This window comes from Alternaria rosae, assembly GCF_020736505.1.
Source record: "Alternaria rosae strain MPI-PUGE-AT-0040 chromosome Unknown BKA58scaffold_1, whole genome shotgun sequence".
In the NCBI taxonomy this organism is placed as follows: domain Eukaryota; kingdom Fungi; phylum Ascomycota; class Dothideomycetes; order Pleosporales; family Pleosporaceae; genus Alternaria; species Alternaria rosae.
Window position 1 is genome coordinate 3,375,952 of NW_025763570.1, and position 18,404 is coordinate 3,394,355.

Here is an 18,404-nt window from a genome sequence, read left to right on the forward strand (position 1 = left end):
AAAAGTCGCCGTCCCCAAAATTTCCGCCCTCATTACCCCTCCATCAACAAAAACATCCCTGCAAGCTGCTGACAAACGGCGCCCGCCAAAGAGGGAAAGTGGGGTAGCTTCCGATGCCGCTCCCAAGCCCCATCTTATGCCACGGGCATAGGGCGGACGCGCTCAATTAGGTGTCCACCTAGCCCGATGATAGCCTCGATTTACCTGACGTAGATAAACTGTCCCATGCTGCTGATACGGACCGCTGTACCAAGAGCTCTACGTGCTTCACGACCTACTACTACTACAACCACGAATCTTACGCGACCTGCTATCACAACTTTAAGCTACAGAACAATTGACATTAAAGGAGCAAGAAAGATGTCGGACATCAAGAAGATTCACACCGCTAACGCGTGTCCTCGTACGTTCCAATTGATAGCGGAGATGAAGAAGGAGAGATTGCTAACAGAGATACAGCTGCTGGACCCTACGTACGTATCATCTCCGTCGTTCCCATCGCATCCGAACAACCGCGTTAACATCACACGTTTAGACACAAGCCATCGTCGCAGGCCCCAATGTCTTTGTCTCGGGCCAGATCCCCGCTGATACCAAGGGCAACCTGATCGAGGGCAGCATCGCAGACAAGACCAAGATGTGCTGCGAGAACATCAAGGGCATCCTCACTGAGGCGGGTGTTGCTATGGACAGGGTTATCAAGGTGCGTTCAAGCGTTTACACGGACAAACAGCCGATGAGATGCTGACAACGACTCCAGGTCAACGTCTTCCTCGACGACATGGCCAACTTTGCCGAGATGAACGGCATGTACGAGCAGTACTTCTCCCACAAGCCTGCGCGCAGCTGTGTTGCGGTTAAGCAGCTGCCCAAGGGTGTGCCGGTGGAGATTGAGTGCATTGCGTATACTGGTATGAGCTCGAAGCTTTGAGGCGTGGAGCTGATGTTGATGATGCATAGGTTGAACGACCATTCGGTGAAGCAAGGCTGCTTTGGAATACTGTGGACAAGTTAGGAAGACTATAAGACACATGTTCAATACGACGCACATGATTGCTAAACTTATCTTGATCCCCGAAACATCGACCCTTCGTCATGCTCGAACTCACACGCTACATGTCCTTATCCTGATCGCGGCTAATCTCCAATTCCTAAGTGATTTAGAAACCGGTATTGAGCCAACACAAATGGGGATGGCTTGGGAAGGCTGAACCTTAGCGTCGCCACAAGACACCATGCTAATGTACTGCGCTCAGCCTCACTGCACTGCCCCGCTTTGGCGCCGTTGTCACCACAAGAAATGTCCTTTCCTCGGCCAAAGACAACATTAATTATATGTTTGATCTCAATTCGTTCAGCTGATGCCTCCAGATTGTATACTAACGGTAACATGCGCCTCCTGCGAGCCTCTGGCGACGACTTCATACTCGTCGAATTTGTTCGCTACATACCAACATACGCAATATTATCGCACACCTGGGGCGCCGACGAGGATGAAGTCACTTTCAAGGACATATACAAGGGCAAAGGCAAAGGCAGAAAGAAGCCCGGCTACGCCAAACTCCAATTTTGCGCTGCGCAGGCGGCTAAAGACAAGCTCGAATTCTTCTGGGTTGATACATGTTGCATCGATAAGAGCAGTAGCGCGGAATTAGCTGAAGCCATCAATTCGATGTTTAAGTGGTATCGCGATTCGACAGCATGCTACGTATACCTCTCCGATGTACCCAGCACTGGCACGCCATATTTACAGAGCAACAAGCAGCCGTCTTTCAAGGGCAATCGATGGTTTACACGTGGATGGACGCTTCAGGAGCTTCTGGCCCCAGAGACTGTTGTCTTCTTCTCGGTGGACGGCACTAGAATCGGGGATAAGGTTTCCCTCGCAAAAGAAATTTCAAATGAGACGAATATCCCTGTAGCTGCATTGGAGAATGGATCACGCCTCATGCTCAAGTACCCTGTCGAGGAGCGCATGAATTGGGCTAAACATCGTGGCACAAAACGGGAGGAAGATGCCGCGTACTGCCTTCTTGGCATATTCCAAGTACAAATGCCGCTCATATATGGCGAAGGTAGAGCAAAAGCTTTCGGTCGCCTTCGTAAAGAGATCGAAGATGTATACGGCACGCGTGACTGGATCGATAACTTCCTACATCGATACGGGCTCCCATCGTTACAGGTAAGCATATGTATCAAAGACCATCATCCAGCTTGAGAACTAACCTTACTCCCAGATTCCCTGGGCTTATATAGGCCATGGCGTTGCCGGAACTGTGAAGATTATGATCCTTCTCTGCACAATCGCCATCCATGTCTTCACGATCGTTTACGACCTTCCATCGACGATATGGTTTCTGGGATGGGCTGTGGCTGCGACACCATTCTATCTCTATTGTTGCACCCGATGGAACAGGGCAGAAGGGATACTCGTTTTCTCTTTAGTAGCAGTCATCTGCTACGTGTTTGGAAAGCTTATCTGTCTACAGAGAGAGTTGCAGAGACTGAACGACATCGTATTCGATAACGCAATGATGCAAGGTATAGATCAGCAAACGATGCACACGCGAGAGATTATACGGCACATACAGAAAGAAGCAACGTAGACCGCTGCAAGTTGCGCTTTGCTCGTTGTGGTCGAAATGAATGAAGCTCACGAGCGTCAACAAGTCCGCAGCATGTAAAAGTTCGCTCACATACGGAAGCCCATGAATTACAAGTTCTGGTAGTCGATTCAAGGTCTTTGCAAAAATTGTGCGTATCATGATCGAAATTTTGGGAGCGACTACATTCCTGCCGCCGAGGCGATCAATTCGTCGCCCATCAACACTTCTGGGCGACAAGCCCCGCGTTATCCACTGTTTACTTGAGATCAACTCTAGACCTGTTACAATTGGTCGTTACTATGAGCGGACGGGTTGTACAAATTGTCCAAGTTTCTTGGGACCGAAGAGGATGTTTGGGGTAAATTTCCGGGTAAAGCTACGTGACGTGCATTACCGCTTTGGGGATTGTGATACAGCAAGCACTATGGAATATCACAGAACGCTCATAAGTTGCAGCTGTACCCTGAGAGCGTGTAGAAAGCTTTCATACTTCCATCCATCAACGCATGTTTACAGACATGCTCTTCCTAACAGCGGTCGTTGTTTTGCAATTCACGCTCCAGCATGCATCTGCGACAGTAGGCGTCCTCGACATCGACGACCTACTGCAACCAGATCTCCAACAGCATATTTCCACTCCAGGCGAAGATCATCCGTATGCTCCATGGTCTCACAAGCCGGTTTGCACAACGAGCAGCTACCTCCCCACCCTTGGCCAGAAGTACTGCGTCTACACATCCAACACGACAGGCCCACACGGCCTCTCCCTTATTTTCCCTCCACAATCTGCCCACTTAGCGACGAAACACCTCGACGACAACCCGCTCGATAATTTCCTTACAAAAAAGGATGCTGAACGCCTCTACTTCGGCGGTCAACCATGGAAAATCGTCGATGTACCCGGAAAAGCGAAAGGCGTTGTAGCGACTCGTAAGATCAAGATGTACGAAACGTTCATGGTGGATCAAGCCGCTGTTGTTGTGGATATGGGCGCTGAGAAAGCTTTAAGTGAGGCTGAGAACAAGAAGCTGATGAAGAGGGCTGTGGATCAACTGCTTGTTCCTGCGATGATTAGGGATATGAGTTCTGCGCATGCGGGGAAGAACTATGATGCTGAGAATGATGGAGATGATGAAGACGAAGGAACTTTGGAGGAGGCTATCATGAAGACGAATGCGTATGGCAGCACAGTTGCGGAGGTTGGCTCAAGGGCGTTGTATCCGCTAATCTCGGTAGGTCGCAACGCAGTCTGAACAGTAACATGAGTATCACTGACCGTACCAGCGAATTAATCATGCATGCAACCCGAACTCCTTCGTTCTATTCTCTCGCGCCGGCGTCTCAATGGCCATAAAAGCCTACCGCGACATTGAGGCCGGCGAAGAGATCACCGTCTCGTGTATTTCCACCCTCTTCCTTCTCGTTCTACCACTAACACCATCCAGACCTCCTCCTAGGCATCCCATTTCAGAAACGCCAATCTCTAATCAGGCGCTGGGGTTTCAAATGCACATGCAGCCTCTGCAGCCTACCGGCCGACGAGCGCCAAGCCTCAGATCTCCGCCGCACAATGATCGCGCAGGCCGAGGAAAAGATCATGGAGCTAGCGAAGGCCTACAAACTAGATGAAGCGATAGTTCTCGCAGAGGAGTCTGTCGAACTGATCAAAGAAGAAGGGGTCTGGTCGATGTTGACGGATGAGTATGCCATGCTGGCTATGCTGTGGTTGGAGAAGGGAGATAGGGAAAAGGCGGAAGCGTATGGCGAGAAGACGCATAGGCTTTTGTCCGATCTGGGGTTTTTGGGTATTGGAGAAGATAGGGAAGCGTGGAAGTTGGAAACGCTCTTGAAGAACATCGGGGGTTTGGGAGGGATGGGTCAGGTTTGGAAGAAGGGCCCTTTGAGAGGTTGATTCAGACGGGGAATGGAACTGAATAGTTGTTTGGAGTCTAGGTGTTAGGTAGGGTAACAAGAATAAGTTTTCTCGATGTCTAGACGCGGACAACTAGACACTTCCGTACCTCCTTCTATGGTGACTCGTCGTGCCATTTGGTCCTGATCCGCCGCCCTTTTCGACCCAGCTGTCCACGCCGCCCAGTCTTCTTCGCGTAGGTGGCACTGGGTTCTTACCGCGTTCAACCATTGGATGGTGGAGACCTACCTTCTGCGATAAAGCGACATGTATCTCATCTGGCGATTTGTCTGCCCATGCTCGTGTGCTCAAAGACGAAAGAGGATACAATGGCATGTTCTCTTCACGACCCATGAAGTTGTTGACAAGAGGTGCGCCTCGTGACATGATGATGTCAAGATCTTGGCGAATCTGCTGGCAGAAGGTATCGAGTGGTAGGTCGTTTACGTCGTGGCCAAAAGGGTCTTCGATCTCACGGCCGATGAAGGCGATACCTAGAATAATGTACGCCGCGACGACACACGCGGGGATTGTGATCCAGCCTAAACTGTTGTAGCACTGGAATGGCAACAACAGAATGTAAAGCCAGGTGACCTGTGATATGACGATGGAGTATGCAAGTGGAAGTGGTGTATTTAGGATTCTCTCCGTACCACACGATACGTCGTCCATGATTGACAGGGTATCCAAAGTCTGGGTTTGATAGGTACTGTAGTCTCTCAACGTGCCGTTGTCATACAGGGCTTTGATGTACGCGGAGAGGTGAGACAAAATCTCGAGAGGCAGGTCACCGAGAGGTACGCGTGATTGCTTGATGTGTTTGCGTGGGTTGGGCGTCGCCATGGGCATACCGAGAAGCTGACAGGTTCGCCTGAAAGCCCTCGGAGGGTCGGGCGCGGGCATATCAGCCGCTTGCGCGAAAGTATCCAGATGACCGACCAAGTGCTTCAAATCTTCATAGTGTGTTCCTGGCTCAAACCGTAATTTGTGTTTCACTGCGACAGCGAAAGCCACAATCAGGTTCAAGCAGCTGACCTTGCCGAGCAGGTCTTGCTTCCCCAACCCTGCATCGGCGTCATGCCTCTCTTCAGCGTGTATCCATATCAGACGAGCCAAGATGTGCGATGCGAGCCGGAGGCGTCCCCATAGTTGTCGGCCTTGGAAGTAACGGTCCATCGAGGTAGAACTGCGGACGCTGAGTGCCAGACTGACGACAAAGCCCAGCACGGTGATGAAGACTTGATCGGTACCGACTGCGCCTTGTTAGTAGTAGTCTTGGAGTATTGGAAGAAGAAAGACATGGCTAACGGTCATACACAAGCTTCGAGATGCAAGTGACAGCGGTGACCCATCCGCCTACCAGCAGAACGGGTATGACGAGTTTGGGAGTGATGCTGCCGTGAAGACGCAGCATCATTGGGAACTTCGAGTGATGACTGAGATCGCGCGGCCCCATCTACCCTTCTTAGCGAGACGGCCGTGCATATGCTACCCGATCCTCTCCGGGTAACATACAAAGTATCCGTCGCCAGACGATCCCGGCATTGTACTCCGCTAAGTTGTATGGACAGGAAAGGTAGAGATAATGACAATGTTTAGGTAGTAAAGTTTCGAGCAAGGTTATAGGGGACGAGATCGGTGTAGGGTTTTGGCGGCATAGTTTCGAGATCGTTTCTACGATGTTGTGGCTGTCATCTACAGGAGTAGCAGGTACAATGTGTGGCGCGAGGTTACTTGCCCTTTCTACCTGTTATGTGGAGGTAGCGCCTACCTACAGATGAGTATTCATTTGATGATGAGGACACATCGTTTTCATAATATGCAACGGAAATCCGTCGTTCGAACGGATGCAGACGCGTGATGCCAGTGGTGATGATGCGGTAATTTGTACAAGTGTCTGTTGCGGTTGCAGGCCTTGATGTCATAGCAGGTGATCTCGTTATACGTCACCGGTTCTGCGAAGTTGGGATGATGAAAGTACATGGATCCATCACGATCTTGCCTCTCATTCTTGGGGAGGATCTAATCGTATGAGTAGAGTTTAAATATTGGAAGTCATCAAGTCGCGGGTGTTAGATTGGTCAGCGTAGTACCATGGCAAGACTTGAGTTAGATTATAGTCACGTCAGACTTGGAATGTTCTCTTCACTGACCAAGATGCGAGGTCAACGAGTCAGGTTGTAGAAAGAGATGACATTCCCATAATCCCTGGATTGCTCCCCTACTTCGATCTAAGAGCCTTGTATATAGGTAACTACCATGAGCGACCTCGTTCATCCTCAAAATACAACATCGCTCAACCGCTTAATCAATTGCAGGAGCGCTCGCATATCCACTCCCCCCCAAAGACCAAAACGCCGATACTAAAGAAACAAAGTCATGGGTATAATATAGTCATGAGAAACATAAGTCGGTCATCCGTGGTTGCTTGATGCTCATCACATAACAGCACAGCCAATCTTCTTCTTCCCTTTAGCCTTCTTCTCTCCAATCAACACGCCATTCATCCTGGAGCTGCGTCCAGTAACTCCACTCCCACCGAGTAGATCACCCACACTCTGCGACGCCCTGTGCACGCCGCCTTGCTCTGGCCCGTAGTAACTCCCATAAGGATGGTTGAACTGCGCACTTTGATCTGTCCTCGGCGGCGCACTGATGGGGAACCTTTGACCGGCTGAAAACTGCTGACCTGGAGCAGCCAGTGGTGGCAGAGCGTTCCTTGATTGACTTGAGTTGTTGACTGGCGGCGCAGGATAGGGCATACTCATGCGTGGGCTGCTCATAGGTAGGGGACGGCGCTGGACAGCTATGTTTGGAGCCGAGCCACGGCGGGAGACTGGCGTACTAGGGACGGGTGGAGCGTAGAGGTCGAGGTTGTCGTGAGGAACACGTTGAGTGCGACCATTTGTGGGACGGCGGGTAGGCATGTGGGAAGCGGTGTTCGGGTATGCGGATTGGGGTTGCGGCAAGGGTACATACGACATTTGTTCCGATGGTGATCGGGTACTTGATCGCCTCCGTCGTATCGAGCCTGAAGATTGGGGACTAGGGTATGTGGATGGATGCAGCAGAGATGGCCGACGCCCTGGGTCTGGAGCTGGAGGTGATGATACGTCGACAGAAGATATCGATTGTTGGCGCTGATGGTAAGGGTGCGACGGAGAGATTTGAGAGGGATTGATGGTTGCAGACATGTTCGGTAATGGAGGGACGGGCGGTATCGAAGATGACGAATGAGTATGAGGTAATCGGGGTACAGGGGGCGCATCCGGATGGCTCAGGCTGACACTCTCTGCTGCTGCTGCGGTGGTCGTATATGCTGGCGGAGGTGGCACCCAGTTGTCGGCGTCACTTTCGTGTGGTAGCTCTCGATGACCGTCAGCACGACGGTACTCCAGGGGTCTGAAAGGCAGAGCGCGCAGATGCCGACGGTTCGCAGGTGATACCGCGGCGACGGTGGCAGCCCTAGCTAGAGACATCTGAGATCGAGGTTGTTGATTATCATACGGAGCTTCAAACATTGCCTGTGCCTCTTCCGGTGTCAACTCCTCCGACTCATCCGAAGGCAGCGGTGGCCTTGGCGCATTCCGGTTTGCAGTAGTACGCGCCCGCTGAACAGGCGTAGTTCCAATTCTCGATGGTCTTCGTGCAACAATGTCGTTCCGATCCTGGGCTCTGCGCTGTGCCATGGTCCTGGTTCGTACCAATTCCACCTCACGATCAAAGTCAATCGAGCCTTCCGGTAGCATCTCGCCTGGACAAAGGGGGTCTAAGTCGTATTCAGTCTTGAGCGGCGTCGGTGGAGTGCTTCCCAGGGGCCTTGTCTTGTCGAAATCCAGGACTATCAGAACGCCTTTGGACCCCAGTGGCGCCCCAGGCACATCGTTCTCATCAGGTAGTATGCTCGAGTTGCCGACCGCCACAAGTCGCTGCACGTTGGCGTTGAGCCTAACCCATCTGAGCACGCATATTTCTTGCAAAGTACCTGCGTTGTCGTTCGGGATGGGGATGCAAAAGCAAGGCTGAATCGGGGCATCCCCCTTGATCTTCTCGCTCGGTTTGTACTCCCAACCTGGTACTTCGTAAATCCAGATGTTGGTGGTACCGCGCATCCGCAGGGCAACAGCGGCAAGGTCAGCATTTGGAGAGACAGCAGGCATAGCATCGTCTACGAACTCCGAGCGCGTCCACCTTGCGTGATCCGGCAGAAACATCTTCCTCTGTGTGAAGCGTTGGCATGCAATGTCATAGATGCCCCATGAGTCCTCCTCGGCATTGAAGGCGAAGAGTTCGTTGAACGTCCCAGTGTCCGCATCTGGGAGCAGCGTAGCTTGGCGTGCAATTCTTGCCGTCTCAGGAAACAGCACCGAGCCAGTCCATGCAGCTTCTGGCGGTTGTGGAATTGGCTCACCCTCTTCTGTTAGCGGACCATCGTAGAGACCCGGTAGAACGAACAATGCCGAGCCATCTGACTTCCTCGCATATCCCGTTATGAGTAGTGTACGACCATCGTCTGAGAACTCCAATGCATCACCGGCAGGTCCCGAAAGCGTACGTCGTGTCGTCTCGGGTACTTCTGGCCCAATAGCAATAACTTCGATGCCAAACTTGTTGCCCGTAATTAAGATACGCGCATCCGGTGATATGACGATAGAGCTAGCCTCGTGCACCAGCATGATAGTCCGCCTCTTCTTGATCTGATTATCGCCCTCGCCATGTATCTCGTATAAATCGACCTGCGAAGGTCTCGAAAGCACGGCCAGTAGAAAGCCGTCTTCGGTGATATCGATGGCGACCGGCTTGCGCTTGACCTGCAGAGTCCTTGCCCATAGTCGCGGCAGCTGCACGGTCTTTACCAGGAACAGATTCGACGCCGAGTATACCGCCACATAGCCACCTTTTCTCGACACATTGACATCAAAGCTGTCAGGCAGCGCGGACGAGGAAGCGGTATTGGAGACGAGTTCGAGGAGGGTAAGGCTGGGGGCCGCATACGACGGAGTGGCAATGGGCGTATCGTCATTCGGCCGATCGTCGTAGGTAGTGGTGGACGTCATAGCCGTCGAGTGGCCTGACGAGGAGATGGTGTCGGTATTTGCAATAGAAGACGCAGAGAGCAGCGTGTTCACGTGCTCGTAGCCCTCTGAGTCTTCAGAACTCACCGAGGTGGTGCGCGCACGCTCGTCGTAGGCCACCCGTTTTCTTTGAGCGCTGCCCTCATCGCTGGCGAAAGCGACGCCCTTCCCCCTGGTCTCCGTCGTGGGCGTCGTGCTGTCGAGTTGCGCTCCCGAGTTGCGATGGTGTGAAGGCCTCCCCACCATGGTAAGCCTGATCGCGCCTTCCTTGCGTGGGTAGATGTGGTGATAGCGGGTGCAAAGAGCGTCAAGTGGGCGTCGGATGCGGCTCCATGAGGATGCCTATGGTCGCTTGGATCGTCTTCAGCTGGGACCAAAGCAAGATGGGAGCATTGCGATTACTAGTAAAGCAGCTTGGAATGTAAAGGTGTCTAGCAGGCGCTATTGCTGCAGCCAGACATGGCCGGCCAGGGTCACGTTCCTCGTTCCAGCTTGGCCTATACCCGATCTGCCGCTAAGTCCTAGCCCGCTGCCATGCCCCGGTGCTATTAACAGAAACACACGGCGCACCTCGTCGCCTCGCCCTTTCGTATCCGAAGAATCCTGCAAAATCTCTATCTACTGACCGCCATGTCGGACCTGCAAGATGCAACACGCCGTAGGCCTCGGTGCGACCGTCACTTGTTTCGCGACACGCTGTCACATTGTTCACCCTGGATAGCGCCATGCGACATGGTGGAGGCTGAGCTGTTCTGGCGGACCGCCTTTGGGGCCTGGCTAACTGAGGCTAACACGCTGGCGAATCGTGGAGAGCTGGTTGCCCTAGTCGCACCCTGACGCTTGCAGCGACGAAACGCGGAATGCTGGTGGGGCAGACAACTGTCGCTACACCCCCTGCAAGGATACCATCCCTCACCTCTCGCTATAGGGCAGTATGTCGCCATTTGGGTGTGGTAGTAGTACAGCGTGTTCAGCCTGCAGCAGTGTGCCTTTCGAGGTTACAATCACGGGCGTCATGTTGGGTCCTCCAATCTCCACTACTTGCGCACTCAGGAAGCGGAGAACAGTCTTGCCGTGTATACTTCCTTCCGCTGGCTGTCAGATTGTCGCATGCGATACTGCAAGTGGGAGCTGATGATGATATAAGATTGTATGCCATATACGCCGTGTACATGCCTAGGTGGCTTAGTAAATCTCCCTCGTGACCTATTCACCATCAGCGGCACATCATTGTGGCCGGACGCTACTACGACTGAAATAGCAGATCTCGCCTTGTCAGCTTTGGTTCTGCCGGGTCAAAGGATATTGAGAGTACAATCGGATGTATGTGCACGATAAGATAACCGGAACCGAGTATACAAACATTCACTGTGAAGCAACGCCCCAATAGTTGTGGGATCATCACCTGACTAGGTTCTTAACACTTTCCGGGTATCGAAACCTGGCAAGATATGACACATGCTCAATATTTTTTGGTGGGCGTAAAGGAAGTACAATGAGTTTGCTATGACAGCCTGTTTCATTCTACGGGTGTCGAGTGTGAGTCGCGGATATTCTAGATTCGTTGTTCTAACTCTTCCTCTGTATACACAGTATGCACCTACTGTGAGGGACTTGTTGCGCAAATGGTCGCTAGTATAAGATAACACGATCGTTCAACTTTGGCCAGCAAATTTGGTATGAGCCTCCGCAGCTGTCTGTGGCCGATGAATGCCTCGTTTTCCTTGAGGCGACATCGCGCGTGCTAACGCTTGTGCGATGTTCGTGAGACCAAGATCGATCAATTAAGCGTCTGAGTGCTGGCCAGGAGAACGCATGCAGCTCCTCGATGCGGCAATGGGAGGCGAGCGTGACTAAGAATTTTCTGTGACTTGGTTTGGCAACGTCTTACATTCGCATGAAAGGTTCATGATGGCTCAGCGCCTTCATGTGGCATTCAAGCAGCTGGTTGGCGGCATCGCCGGAAAGCGCCTCGGCACCCACTATCACCTCTGTCGAATTGGTGATTAGTGATCGGGGTCCAAGGCTACCACGATATCGCCCGCCACCCGCGATCGCGCCCGCACTCGCTTCCCGTCACTAAGTACATCGTCTTCACCATCTTCCCAATTTCGCCAGATTTCGCCAAATATTCGCCGAACTTCTGCGCGGAGAAACCTAAAACGGAACCAATCTGCGTACATGCAACCCTTCCAGACTTATATACGGCGCCCAACATCACGCCTTTAGCCTGATTCAGTGCAGATGATCTACCCGAAGAGCAACTGACGGTCGGGAGAATGCGACGTTGCGTCGGAACATTCAAACTCTAACAAAAGGATATTCAGAGGCTACATTTTGAGAAGTTGGATCGAATGTTCTTCCGCACACCTTCATGAGAAGTTCGGCCAATCAAGACCTGAAAGAAGATGCTAAGTTTCACTACGATGGCTAGCACCACTATCTCGACCAACATTGTGGTGTGATCGACATACCCAATAGCGAGCCCCCTGCAGCGGATGAACGATCACCTTCAGCCTACATCGTCAGGCAGTGTGCCTGACGTGCCTGGGAAATTTACAGCGACATGAACACCGCGTCCTTATTGGTACAAATGCGCATCTTCGACAATTGGCTTTGAACCCAACGTGCCACGACATGGCCTTAAAGTATATCGCAAGCTACGATCGGTGTCATTTGGGTCGGCGCTCGAAGTTTATCGCTAGAGTGTGCCCCACGCCACCATGGGCCATGCTTGTTGAAGCTTGATATACTCCTAATATGCTCCGCGGTTCCGCTTGATACACTGTTTACCTGGAATGAGCATCAGTGCCCCGTCACTCGCAAACGACATGTTGACAGGAGTGTCATGGCAACACCACCACCAGATCCTCACTTGATTCCTGCGCCTCCTTCCGCGGCAGCGCTGAGGAGTGGGAAATCCATTGCCGGTGCGACACTGGCCCTTCAAGGCATCGCTCTGATCGTCTTTGGAGCGCGCATGTGGTCGCGATGGAGGCCTGTATACAGAATGCAGTGGGACGATTACACCTGCGCTTTGGCATGGGTAAGTAGCAGCCCATGTTCTCTAATATACTCATGATATTAGGTCGACTGACAGGACCAGGTCTTGGTAGTAGTTAACACAAGTCTTCTCCTTGCCGCCACGCCGTATGCTTTCGGGCTCCCACCAAACGAGTTCTTCCTGTCAGACGCGCAAGCTGCATACAGAAAAGCGTCTATCTCACAACCAATTTGGGGGTGGTCTATGGCCTTGGTCAAGATATCCTTCTCCCTGATGCTTCTTCGAATCTCTCCCTCGAATTTCATGAAGCACTTCCTCTGGGCCATGATCGGTCTGCAGGTCATACTTGCGGTCTACAACACACTAGCAACACTACTGCAATGCATACCGGTCGAGAAAGCATGGGATTTACTCGGTACAGTAAAAGGCCATTGCTGGAGCAGGACAGGAGTTAGAATAAGTTCTATAACCGTCTCCGTCGTCCATATCCTCACCGACTTCATACTCGCCCTTCTTCCCATATCCTTCCTTCGTGGGATCCAGCGTCCTGTTCGCGAACGCGTCATCGTCGGCGCACTTATGGGACTCGGATTCTTCGCGGGTGTGGCATCGATCTTGAAAATTATTGCTGCTATGAACTTTGGCAAGACGGGCGACCCGATGAACGAAAGCATCGTTGTCGGCATGTGGTCTGCTATCGAAGAGCTTGTGGGCTTCATCGTCATCTGCGTACCAACTCTACGCTCGCCGTTCCAACACGTACTGCGTTACCTCGGCGTTGCCAGTGTTCGGCTCAAAAATCACACCTTCTCCCGCGGCTACGGACGTACGCAAGAGTCTGAAGTCAATAGGGACAACTTCCGAAGTCAAAGCCAGAGTCGCCTTGCTATTGTCGAAGGAGACGAAGAGTCCGGCTTCAAATTGAAGGAGCTGCGTACGGAGGGGTCGTCGGGGTCGTCGGACGAGATGCATTGGCGCGCTAGTGCCAATGAGACGAGTGCAGGTAATGGCGAGATCTGGTGTACGCATGAGGTCGTGGTTCAGCGAACCTCTATTAGCGGAAGGCCATCGCTTGAACACGTTCATGAAGGCGTGGATGCGCCTTGGAAGGGTGAACCGTTGGAGTTTGACTTGGGCATGGCGAGCAGGCACTTAAGTCGTTAATGGGGAGAATATTAACGGTGGTTTCGCTGATGACTCAAGGGAAAGATAGCAGACGTCTGTTTGTTTATTCCAAGCGAGTGTACGAACTATATGAGAAAGAAATGAATGTGTAATACTCCCGCAAATATCTCACACCGTGAATTGCGGAGGATCACTAAGCCGCTGAGAAACCAAGGTGTTGAACCATGGTCTCAATAGGTACGAAGCCCACTTATTTGCGCCCGGGCAAGCTGCGGCCCCTGAAGCTGAAGCGATTGGAGTTGATCTGCTCAGCGCTGACATCAATCCCGTCACAGCGTAGCTTTCGGTAACCCTCCAATCTGGAAACGGTCAAGCCGCATTCCAGGAACGCCGCAGGGAATGGATAGCACTTTCCAACGGGGACGTCATTCGTGTCGACCAGGTCGCCTCCGTTGCGGTCGCGGTAGTAAGCTAGATTGCGCAAACCGACGTCAGTCACATAATCTCCTACTACTCACAACACCAAGTGTAAGATCATACTCACTCCAGTGATACCCCTCGAAATTCATCTCCAAAACCTCAATGTTAGCAGGATCATCGTCGTCAGCACGGCCGCAGCCGTCGCCTTCGCAGCGGACGCCACGGCCACTCGCGTCGTCAGTGTCGGGCCATATCCAATCTAACACAGTGTCGCAGTTGGCTTCGTCTTGATAGACTTGCCAGCCTTCAACGTTTGCAGTGATTCCGTTACCGCCGATGCCTACGCGGTAGATCTCGAAGTCGGCGGTGACGGCGCTCAGGAGAGCTGCCGTTGCCGCGAGGGTGGTGATGAGGTACTTCATGGTGGCTGATGGACGGTGGATTGGGAAAGCTAGATGAAGAGATGGGAGTCTGGAGATGAAAGAGTTGAGTGATTGTTGGAAGTAGACGCGGATACTCGTTGCCTTTTATATGCTAGCATGTCCACCAGAAGACTCTCAAGTCCACCCAGCAAGACAACGATCGACCACGCCGGTGTTGCTTTTGGTCATCATGATGTCTACTGTCTCGGGCGTCTTAAGCAGACAATTGGATGTCTCTCTTAGGACCATTGGCTTCTGCAAGGTCCGGTTGAATGCACTGTTGAAGAAGTGGAGTCGTGAGACATGCCCAGGTGAAGTGAGCAGATATCATCATATGGGATTGACCTCGGCAAGCTTGGCTATATGAGAGCTTACGTGTTATATCGAAGGAAATAATGACAAGCTTGCTATGAGTTCATGCTCTTGAAAGCCACCGGAAAGGCGATTTTCTGTTCCACACGTACATCTTGAGAGACACTCTGCCGACGACCAATCAACCACTTTTTCAAAATCTTTGCCTGCCATATCCAAGGCACGGATTCCGCGCCTTACCACATAATCCATCCAATCCAAACAGACATCCTCACCGGCTCAACACCAGTTCCACCACGCCTGTAAGATACTTCGCCAAGCTCCATCAACGTCCAAAGTCAGCATGCCAAGTACCGCACACCAACCCACAAACGGACACACAATGTAGTTCACACTACGCCCTGCTACACAAGCTTACCAGATTAGCTAAATACTATACCACAAACGATGCACTACCTTGCTCGATGCAGACACATGGTCTTGCGTTTCGGTGGAAAAAGCATTTCGTTCACACAGCGATCCAATCGCGCTGCTGCTTTAGTACAGCGGGTGTGGTCCGCTCACTAGGTATGCCCGCGAATTATGGCTTGGCAGGGCGGATGATAGTGATGTATTCGTATTGCCAAGAGTCGTTCGCGAGTGTAGGCGAGTATGAGTCTGCTATGTGCGATCTACGAGTTCATAAAGATGGTGCTACGAGTTGGGGCGTTAGGCAGCAGGACAAGTCAGAATACTTGCTCTTCACCATACAGACGAACAAGATCAAGAAGTGTATTTTGGCTTGTGGATTCTAGCGGCATCGCCGCTTGATTGAGAGAGTTTTTCGAGCTTCGAACGTGTGTTGAATGATTGTGTCTATTGGCTCGATATACTAGATTAGTAATCTTAGATATACCGATTTACTGGTGATGCATGATAAATTTAAGACTATACATCCAATGTCAACTAAGCTCAAAGCGCAGCCTTCTCTGCTTCTCGTTGAGCGAGTAATACTATACGAAGAGAACATGGGTAAACCTTTTCTGCCTGACATAATAACTTCGAAGTTTGATGCGCGGGGCACTGTTGGCTTGAGAGTAATATCAGTAAGGCACCCATTGACTCTGTATTGAACATCACGTAGATGAAGAGCGAGTAAAGGGTATAATCGATTCCATTACGCATCACAAAAGGTCCTTTTGGGTAAGCAATCGCGCCAACGACTATGCAAAACACTCGCATTCCACTCTAGTTACAACCGCCCACCACACAAGCAACACACAAGTTCGGAACCAAACAAAGGCGGTATACCCTATGAGTAAACACCAGGAGTATCATCGAAGAGAAAGGAAACCAATGCTAGTCATGACATAATAACAGATCCGGGGTACGGAAATGCACTTATAGCATGAAAGCGAAAGCAGCTGCGGCACCAGCGAAGCTGAGCGCAGCCTGGACACCGGAAGCAGCGTTGGTGGTAGCCTCAGGGAGCCTGGAGGTGGTGGCGTTGCCACCAGCAGTGGGCATGGGGACGGTGCCGTTGGCGTGGACACCAGTGCTGTAGGCAGGGACCATGGCAGAGGTCATGACAGTGGTGGGGTAAGGAGCCTCGCTGGAGTGGACGGAGGAAGGCAGAGGGATGGGGGTGTGGCTAGCAGCGGGAGTTGAAGCACCGTATCCGTTTCCGTAGCTGGCAGCGGGGGTAGAGCTGGCAGCAGCGGCGACGCTGCTGGGCTCGATCATGGAGGAAGAGACGGCCTCCTCGCACTTTCCAGCGGAGATACCGAACTGGGTGGAGTACTGGTACTGGCCAGTGACATCGTCAATGATCTGGATACCGTATCCGTTGGGGCCGTTGGTAGCCTCGAGGGTGGAGGCAGGGGTCCAGCTGAGGGAACCGCTGTTGGAGATACCCTCGGCGATGGAAGGACCGAACTTGACGACGTTGGTGGAGGGGCCCTTGAGGAGGAGGACGGAGACGGTGTTGGGGGTAGTTGGCTGCCAGGTGATGGTGAACTGCTCGCAGGTGGGGACAACCTAGTGGGGCGCATTAGCTTCAAGGGTCCTGTTTGGTTTCGCGATGCGCGCGCGCAAAGCTCATGGGTGCAAACATACCTCGTTCAAAGGACGGGTGATGGGGTTACCACTGGGCTCGCCAACGGGAGCGTGGATCTGGGCAGCGGCGAGGCCGGCGAAGAAGGTGATGATGGAAACCTTGGAGTACATGTTGATGGTTGTTGTGTGGGTATTAGGTGATTAACCGGAGTAGATCGAGTATTAAGTAGTGGGAGATGGGCTGTAATGAGTGACTGGTTTCTTAAAGAAGGGCTGAAAACAAAAGTCTTCTGAGGGCTGCAAGATATCTAGGCGAAGGTGAGCAGTAGGAAGAAACAAGACAAGAGGGAGTCACTCGAACTATATCGATTTTCCCATCCACAAACGGTCAATGCAGGTACCCCTGTTGCCGGCGCAACTTAAGATTGGTGCTTCAGTCCCGTGCAATATCCTTCGGAGCCAACGCTAGGCCGCATTACACCGCGCTTGGGCGGGCGTGACGAATGACACGGCGACGAGGGATTTAGGCAGCTCGTATTGCAGTGGATTGCGGCGTCTTCAGGAGTGCTTGGTGGCTTTACCGGTCAGCTTGTTGGACGCTGGCGCGGGCTATTCCTGGCTTCTTGGAGATTGCTTTTGTCTGCGGGTGCCTGAAAGTTAGGAGCGTTGTTCCTGTCAGCCGGCAGACTGTCAGCAATATCGGCGCTTACACAGCCCTAACAGCTGAAGGGCCGACAGCTCAACGCCGAAGAGATGAAAGTCGCATTTTATCGATGTGTTAGACTTTGCGGTGAGGCGGTGTCACGATGCGCGGGCGAGGTTTCTCCAGATTCTCGTAAGCCGTGGAACGCGATCTGCTTGCTTGCGCCCGAGTCGTGCGGTCTAGCTCAGGTACCGCTGCACTGGCGGCCGTCGAGACGCCACTGGTTCATGAACAGGCCCCGAAAAGGGAGAGTTAGGTTGGCCCATTGTCGCACCTCTGCGCTCTGGCTCGACGCAACGCCGCCTAAGCGAGGCTGCACATCACAGACATTCATCTCACAGTAGGGCAGATGCAAGTGAAATGGGCTTGGGCCGGGCGCGGCAGCCGCGAACAAGCCCGTCAGCCCGCAAAATCACCGCTGCACCCCATTAAACCTTGACAAAGTAATCCAACTCACGGCTTCGACGTGTCACGATGATTTGCGTTTGTTTCAATTTCTCCAATGCATTGTTGACTTTACTGTTTGTTTATCGTCTCATATTTACATTGCGCCAGGTGCGCCCCTGCCCTGCCAACAGCTTGGTTGCTTTACAGCTCAATGGGGCGGTGCGACGGTGACAGATGTGTCAGCCGATACAAGCATGGACAGCCCTACTGTATGTGGGTGTCCCATTTAGCGAGTGAACGCGTCGTCGGGGTATCTTCGAAGCGGTATGAAATTCGTTACATCATTACTGGTCGGTGTGTCGAGTAGGAGGTGTTGTGCGGCGGAGCGAGTGTGTGGTGCATGA

At 52.3% G+C, this 18,404-nt stretch overlaps 8 protein-coding genes across 8 annotated transcripts; 4 read left to right on the top strand and 4 right to left on the bottom strand.

Moving 5' to 3' along the window:
- Positions 1 to 360: 360 nt before the first annotated feature.
- Positions 361 to 931, top strand: BKA58DRAFT_434331 (Endoribonuclease L-PSP/chorismate mutase-like protein; the record flags this gene model as incomplete). The annotated part of the gene is made up of 4 exons (XM_046173259.1): positions 361 to 403; positions 460 to 473; positions 536 to 703; positions 761 to 931. The coding sequence occupies 4 exons, from the start codon at positions 361 to 363 to the stop codon at positions 929 to 931; spliced, it is 396 nt and encodes a 131-aa protein (XP_046031459.1).
- A 459-nt stretch (positions 932 to 1,390) lies between these two features.
- Positions 1,391 to 2,225, top strand: BKA58DRAFT_407750 (heterokaryon incompatibility protein-domain-containing protein; the record flags this gene model as incomplete). Its single annotated transcript, XM_046172042.1, has 2 exons — positions 1,391 to 2,182; positions 2,214 to 2,225. 2 exons carry the CDS (start codon positions 1,391 to 1,393, stop codon positions 2,223 to 2,225), a joined length of 804 nt encoding a protein of 267 aa, XP_046031460.1.
- Positions 2,226 to 2,859: 634 nt separating this feature from the next.
- Positions 2,860 to 4,565, top strand: BKA58DRAFT_21680 (uncharacterized protein). Its single transcript, XM_046166170.1, has 3 exons — positions 2,860 to 3,838; positions 3,891 to 4,005; positions 4,052 to 4,565. The coding sequence occupies exons 1-3, from the start codon at positions 3,113 to 3,115 to the stop codon at positions 4,516 to 4,518; spliced, it is 1,308 nt and encodes a 435-aa protein (XP_046031461.1). The 5' UTR covers positions 2,860 to 3,112; the 3' UTR covers positions 4,519 to 4,565.
- Positions 4,526 to 6,226, bottom strand: BKA58DRAFT_329402 (Bestrophin, RFP-TM, chloride channel-domain-containing protein). The gene is made up of 2 exons (XM_046168136.1): positions 5,827 to 6,226; positions 4,526 to 5,771 (listed from the first exon to the last, which is right to left on the bottom strand). The coding sequence occupies exons 1-2, from the start codon at positions 5,972 to 5,974 to the stop codon at positions 4,612 to 4,614; spliced, it is 1,308 nt and encodes a 435-aa protein (XP_046031462.1). The 5' UTR covers positions 5,975 to 6,226; the 3' UTR covers positions 4,526 to 4,611.
- Positions 6,227 to 6,691: 465 nt separating this feature from the next.
- BKA58DRAFT_373548 (uncharacterized protein) lies at positions 6,692 to 10,025 on the bottom strand. The gene has a single exon (XM_046169234.1). It carries the CDS (start codon positions 9,837 to 9,839, stop codon positions 6,957 to 6,959), a length of 2,883 nt encoding a protein of 960 aa, XP_046031463.1. The 5' UTR covers positions 9,840 to 10,025; the 3' UTR covers positions 6,692 to 6,956.
- Positions 10,026 to 12,126: 2,101 nt separating this feature from the next.
- Positions 12,127 to 13,894, top strand: BKA58DRAFT_21701 (uncharacterized protein). Its single transcript, XM_046166173.1, has 2 exons — positions 12,127 to 12,639; positions 12,700 to 13,894. The coding sequence occupies exons 1-2, from the start codon at positions 12,442 to 12,444 to the stop codon at positions 13,759 to 13,761; spliced, it is 1,260 nt and encodes a 419-aa protein (XP_046031464.1). The 5' UTR covers positions 12,127 to 12,441; the 3' UTR covers positions 13,762 to 13,894.
- A 78-nt stretch (positions 13,895 to 13,972) lies between these two features.
- On the bottom strand, positions 13,973 to 14,610 carry BKA58DRAFT_447207 (uncharacterized protein; the record flags this gene model as incomplete). Its single annotated transcript, XM_046174223.1, has 2 exons — positions 14,267 to 14,610; positions 13,973 to 14,193 (listed from the first exon to the last, which is right to left on the bottom strand). The coding sequence occupies exons 1-2, from the start codon at positions 14,562 to 14,564 to the stop codon at positions 13,973 to 13,975; spliced, it is 519 nt and encodes a 172-aa protein (XP_046031465.1). The 5' UTR covers positions 14,565 to 14,610.
- Positions 14,611 to 16,011: 1,401 nt separating this feature from the next.
- On the bottom strand, positions 16,012 to 17,323 carry BKA58DRAFT_373552 (GPI anchored serine-threonine rich protein). Its single transcript, XM_046169235.1, has 2 exons — positions 16,971 to 17,323; positions 16,012 to 16,892 (listed from the first exon to the last, which is right to left on the bottom strand). The coding sequence occupies exons 1-2, from the start codon at positions 17,079 to 17,081 to the stop codon at positions 16,257 to 16,259; spliced, it is 747 nt and encodes a 248-aa protein (XP_046031466.1). The 5' UTR covers positions 17,082 to 17,323; the 3' UTR covers positions 16,012 to 16,256.
- Between the last annotated feature and the right edge of the window lie 1,081 nt (positions 17,324 to 18,404).

Bases quoted from the DNA above. Each gene is read 5' to 3' on its own strand.
- BKA58DRAFT_373552 (XM_046169235.1), bottom strand. From the start codon at position 17,081: ATGTACTCCAAGGTTTCCATCATCACCTTCTTCGCCGGCCTCGCCGCT. The intron at 16,893-16,970 runs GTATGTTTGCAC...GCGCCCCACTAG, and splicing joins TCACCCGTCCTTTGAACGAG to GTTGTCCCCACCTGCGAGCA.
- BKA58DRAFT_329402 (XM_046168136.1), bottom strand. From the start codon at position 5,974: ATGGGGCCGCGCGATCTCAGTCATCACTCGAAGTTCCCAATGATGCTG. The intron at 5,772-5,826 runs GTTAGCCATGTC...AACAAGGCGCAG, and splicing joins CTCGAAGCTTGTGTATGACC to TCGGTACCGATCAAGTCTTC.
- BKA58DRAFT_21701 (XM_046166173.1), top strand. From the start codon at position 12,442: ATGGCAACACCACCACCAGATCCTCACTTGATTCCTGCGCCTCCTTCC. The intron at 12,640-12,699 runs GTAAGTAGCAGC...TGACAGGACCAG, and splicing joins ACACCTGCGCTTTGGCATGG to GTCTTGGTAGTAGTTAACAC.
- BKA58DRAFT_21680 (XM_046166170.1), top strand. From the start codon at position 3,113: ATGTTTACAGACATGCTCTTCCTAACAGCGGTCGTTGTTTTGCAATTC. The intron at 3,839-3,890 runs GTAGGTCGCAAC...TGACCGTACCAG, and splicing joins CGTTGTATCCGCTAATCTCG to CGAATTAATCATGCATGCAA. The intron at 4,006-4,051 runs GTATTTCCACCC...AACACCATCCAG, and splicing joins CGAAGAGATCACCGTCTCGT to ACCTCCTCCTAGGCATCCCA.
- BKA58DRAFT_373548 (XM_046169234.1), bottom strand. From the start codon at position 9,839: ATGGTGGGGAGGCCTTCACACCATCGCAACTCGGGAGCGCAACTCGAC.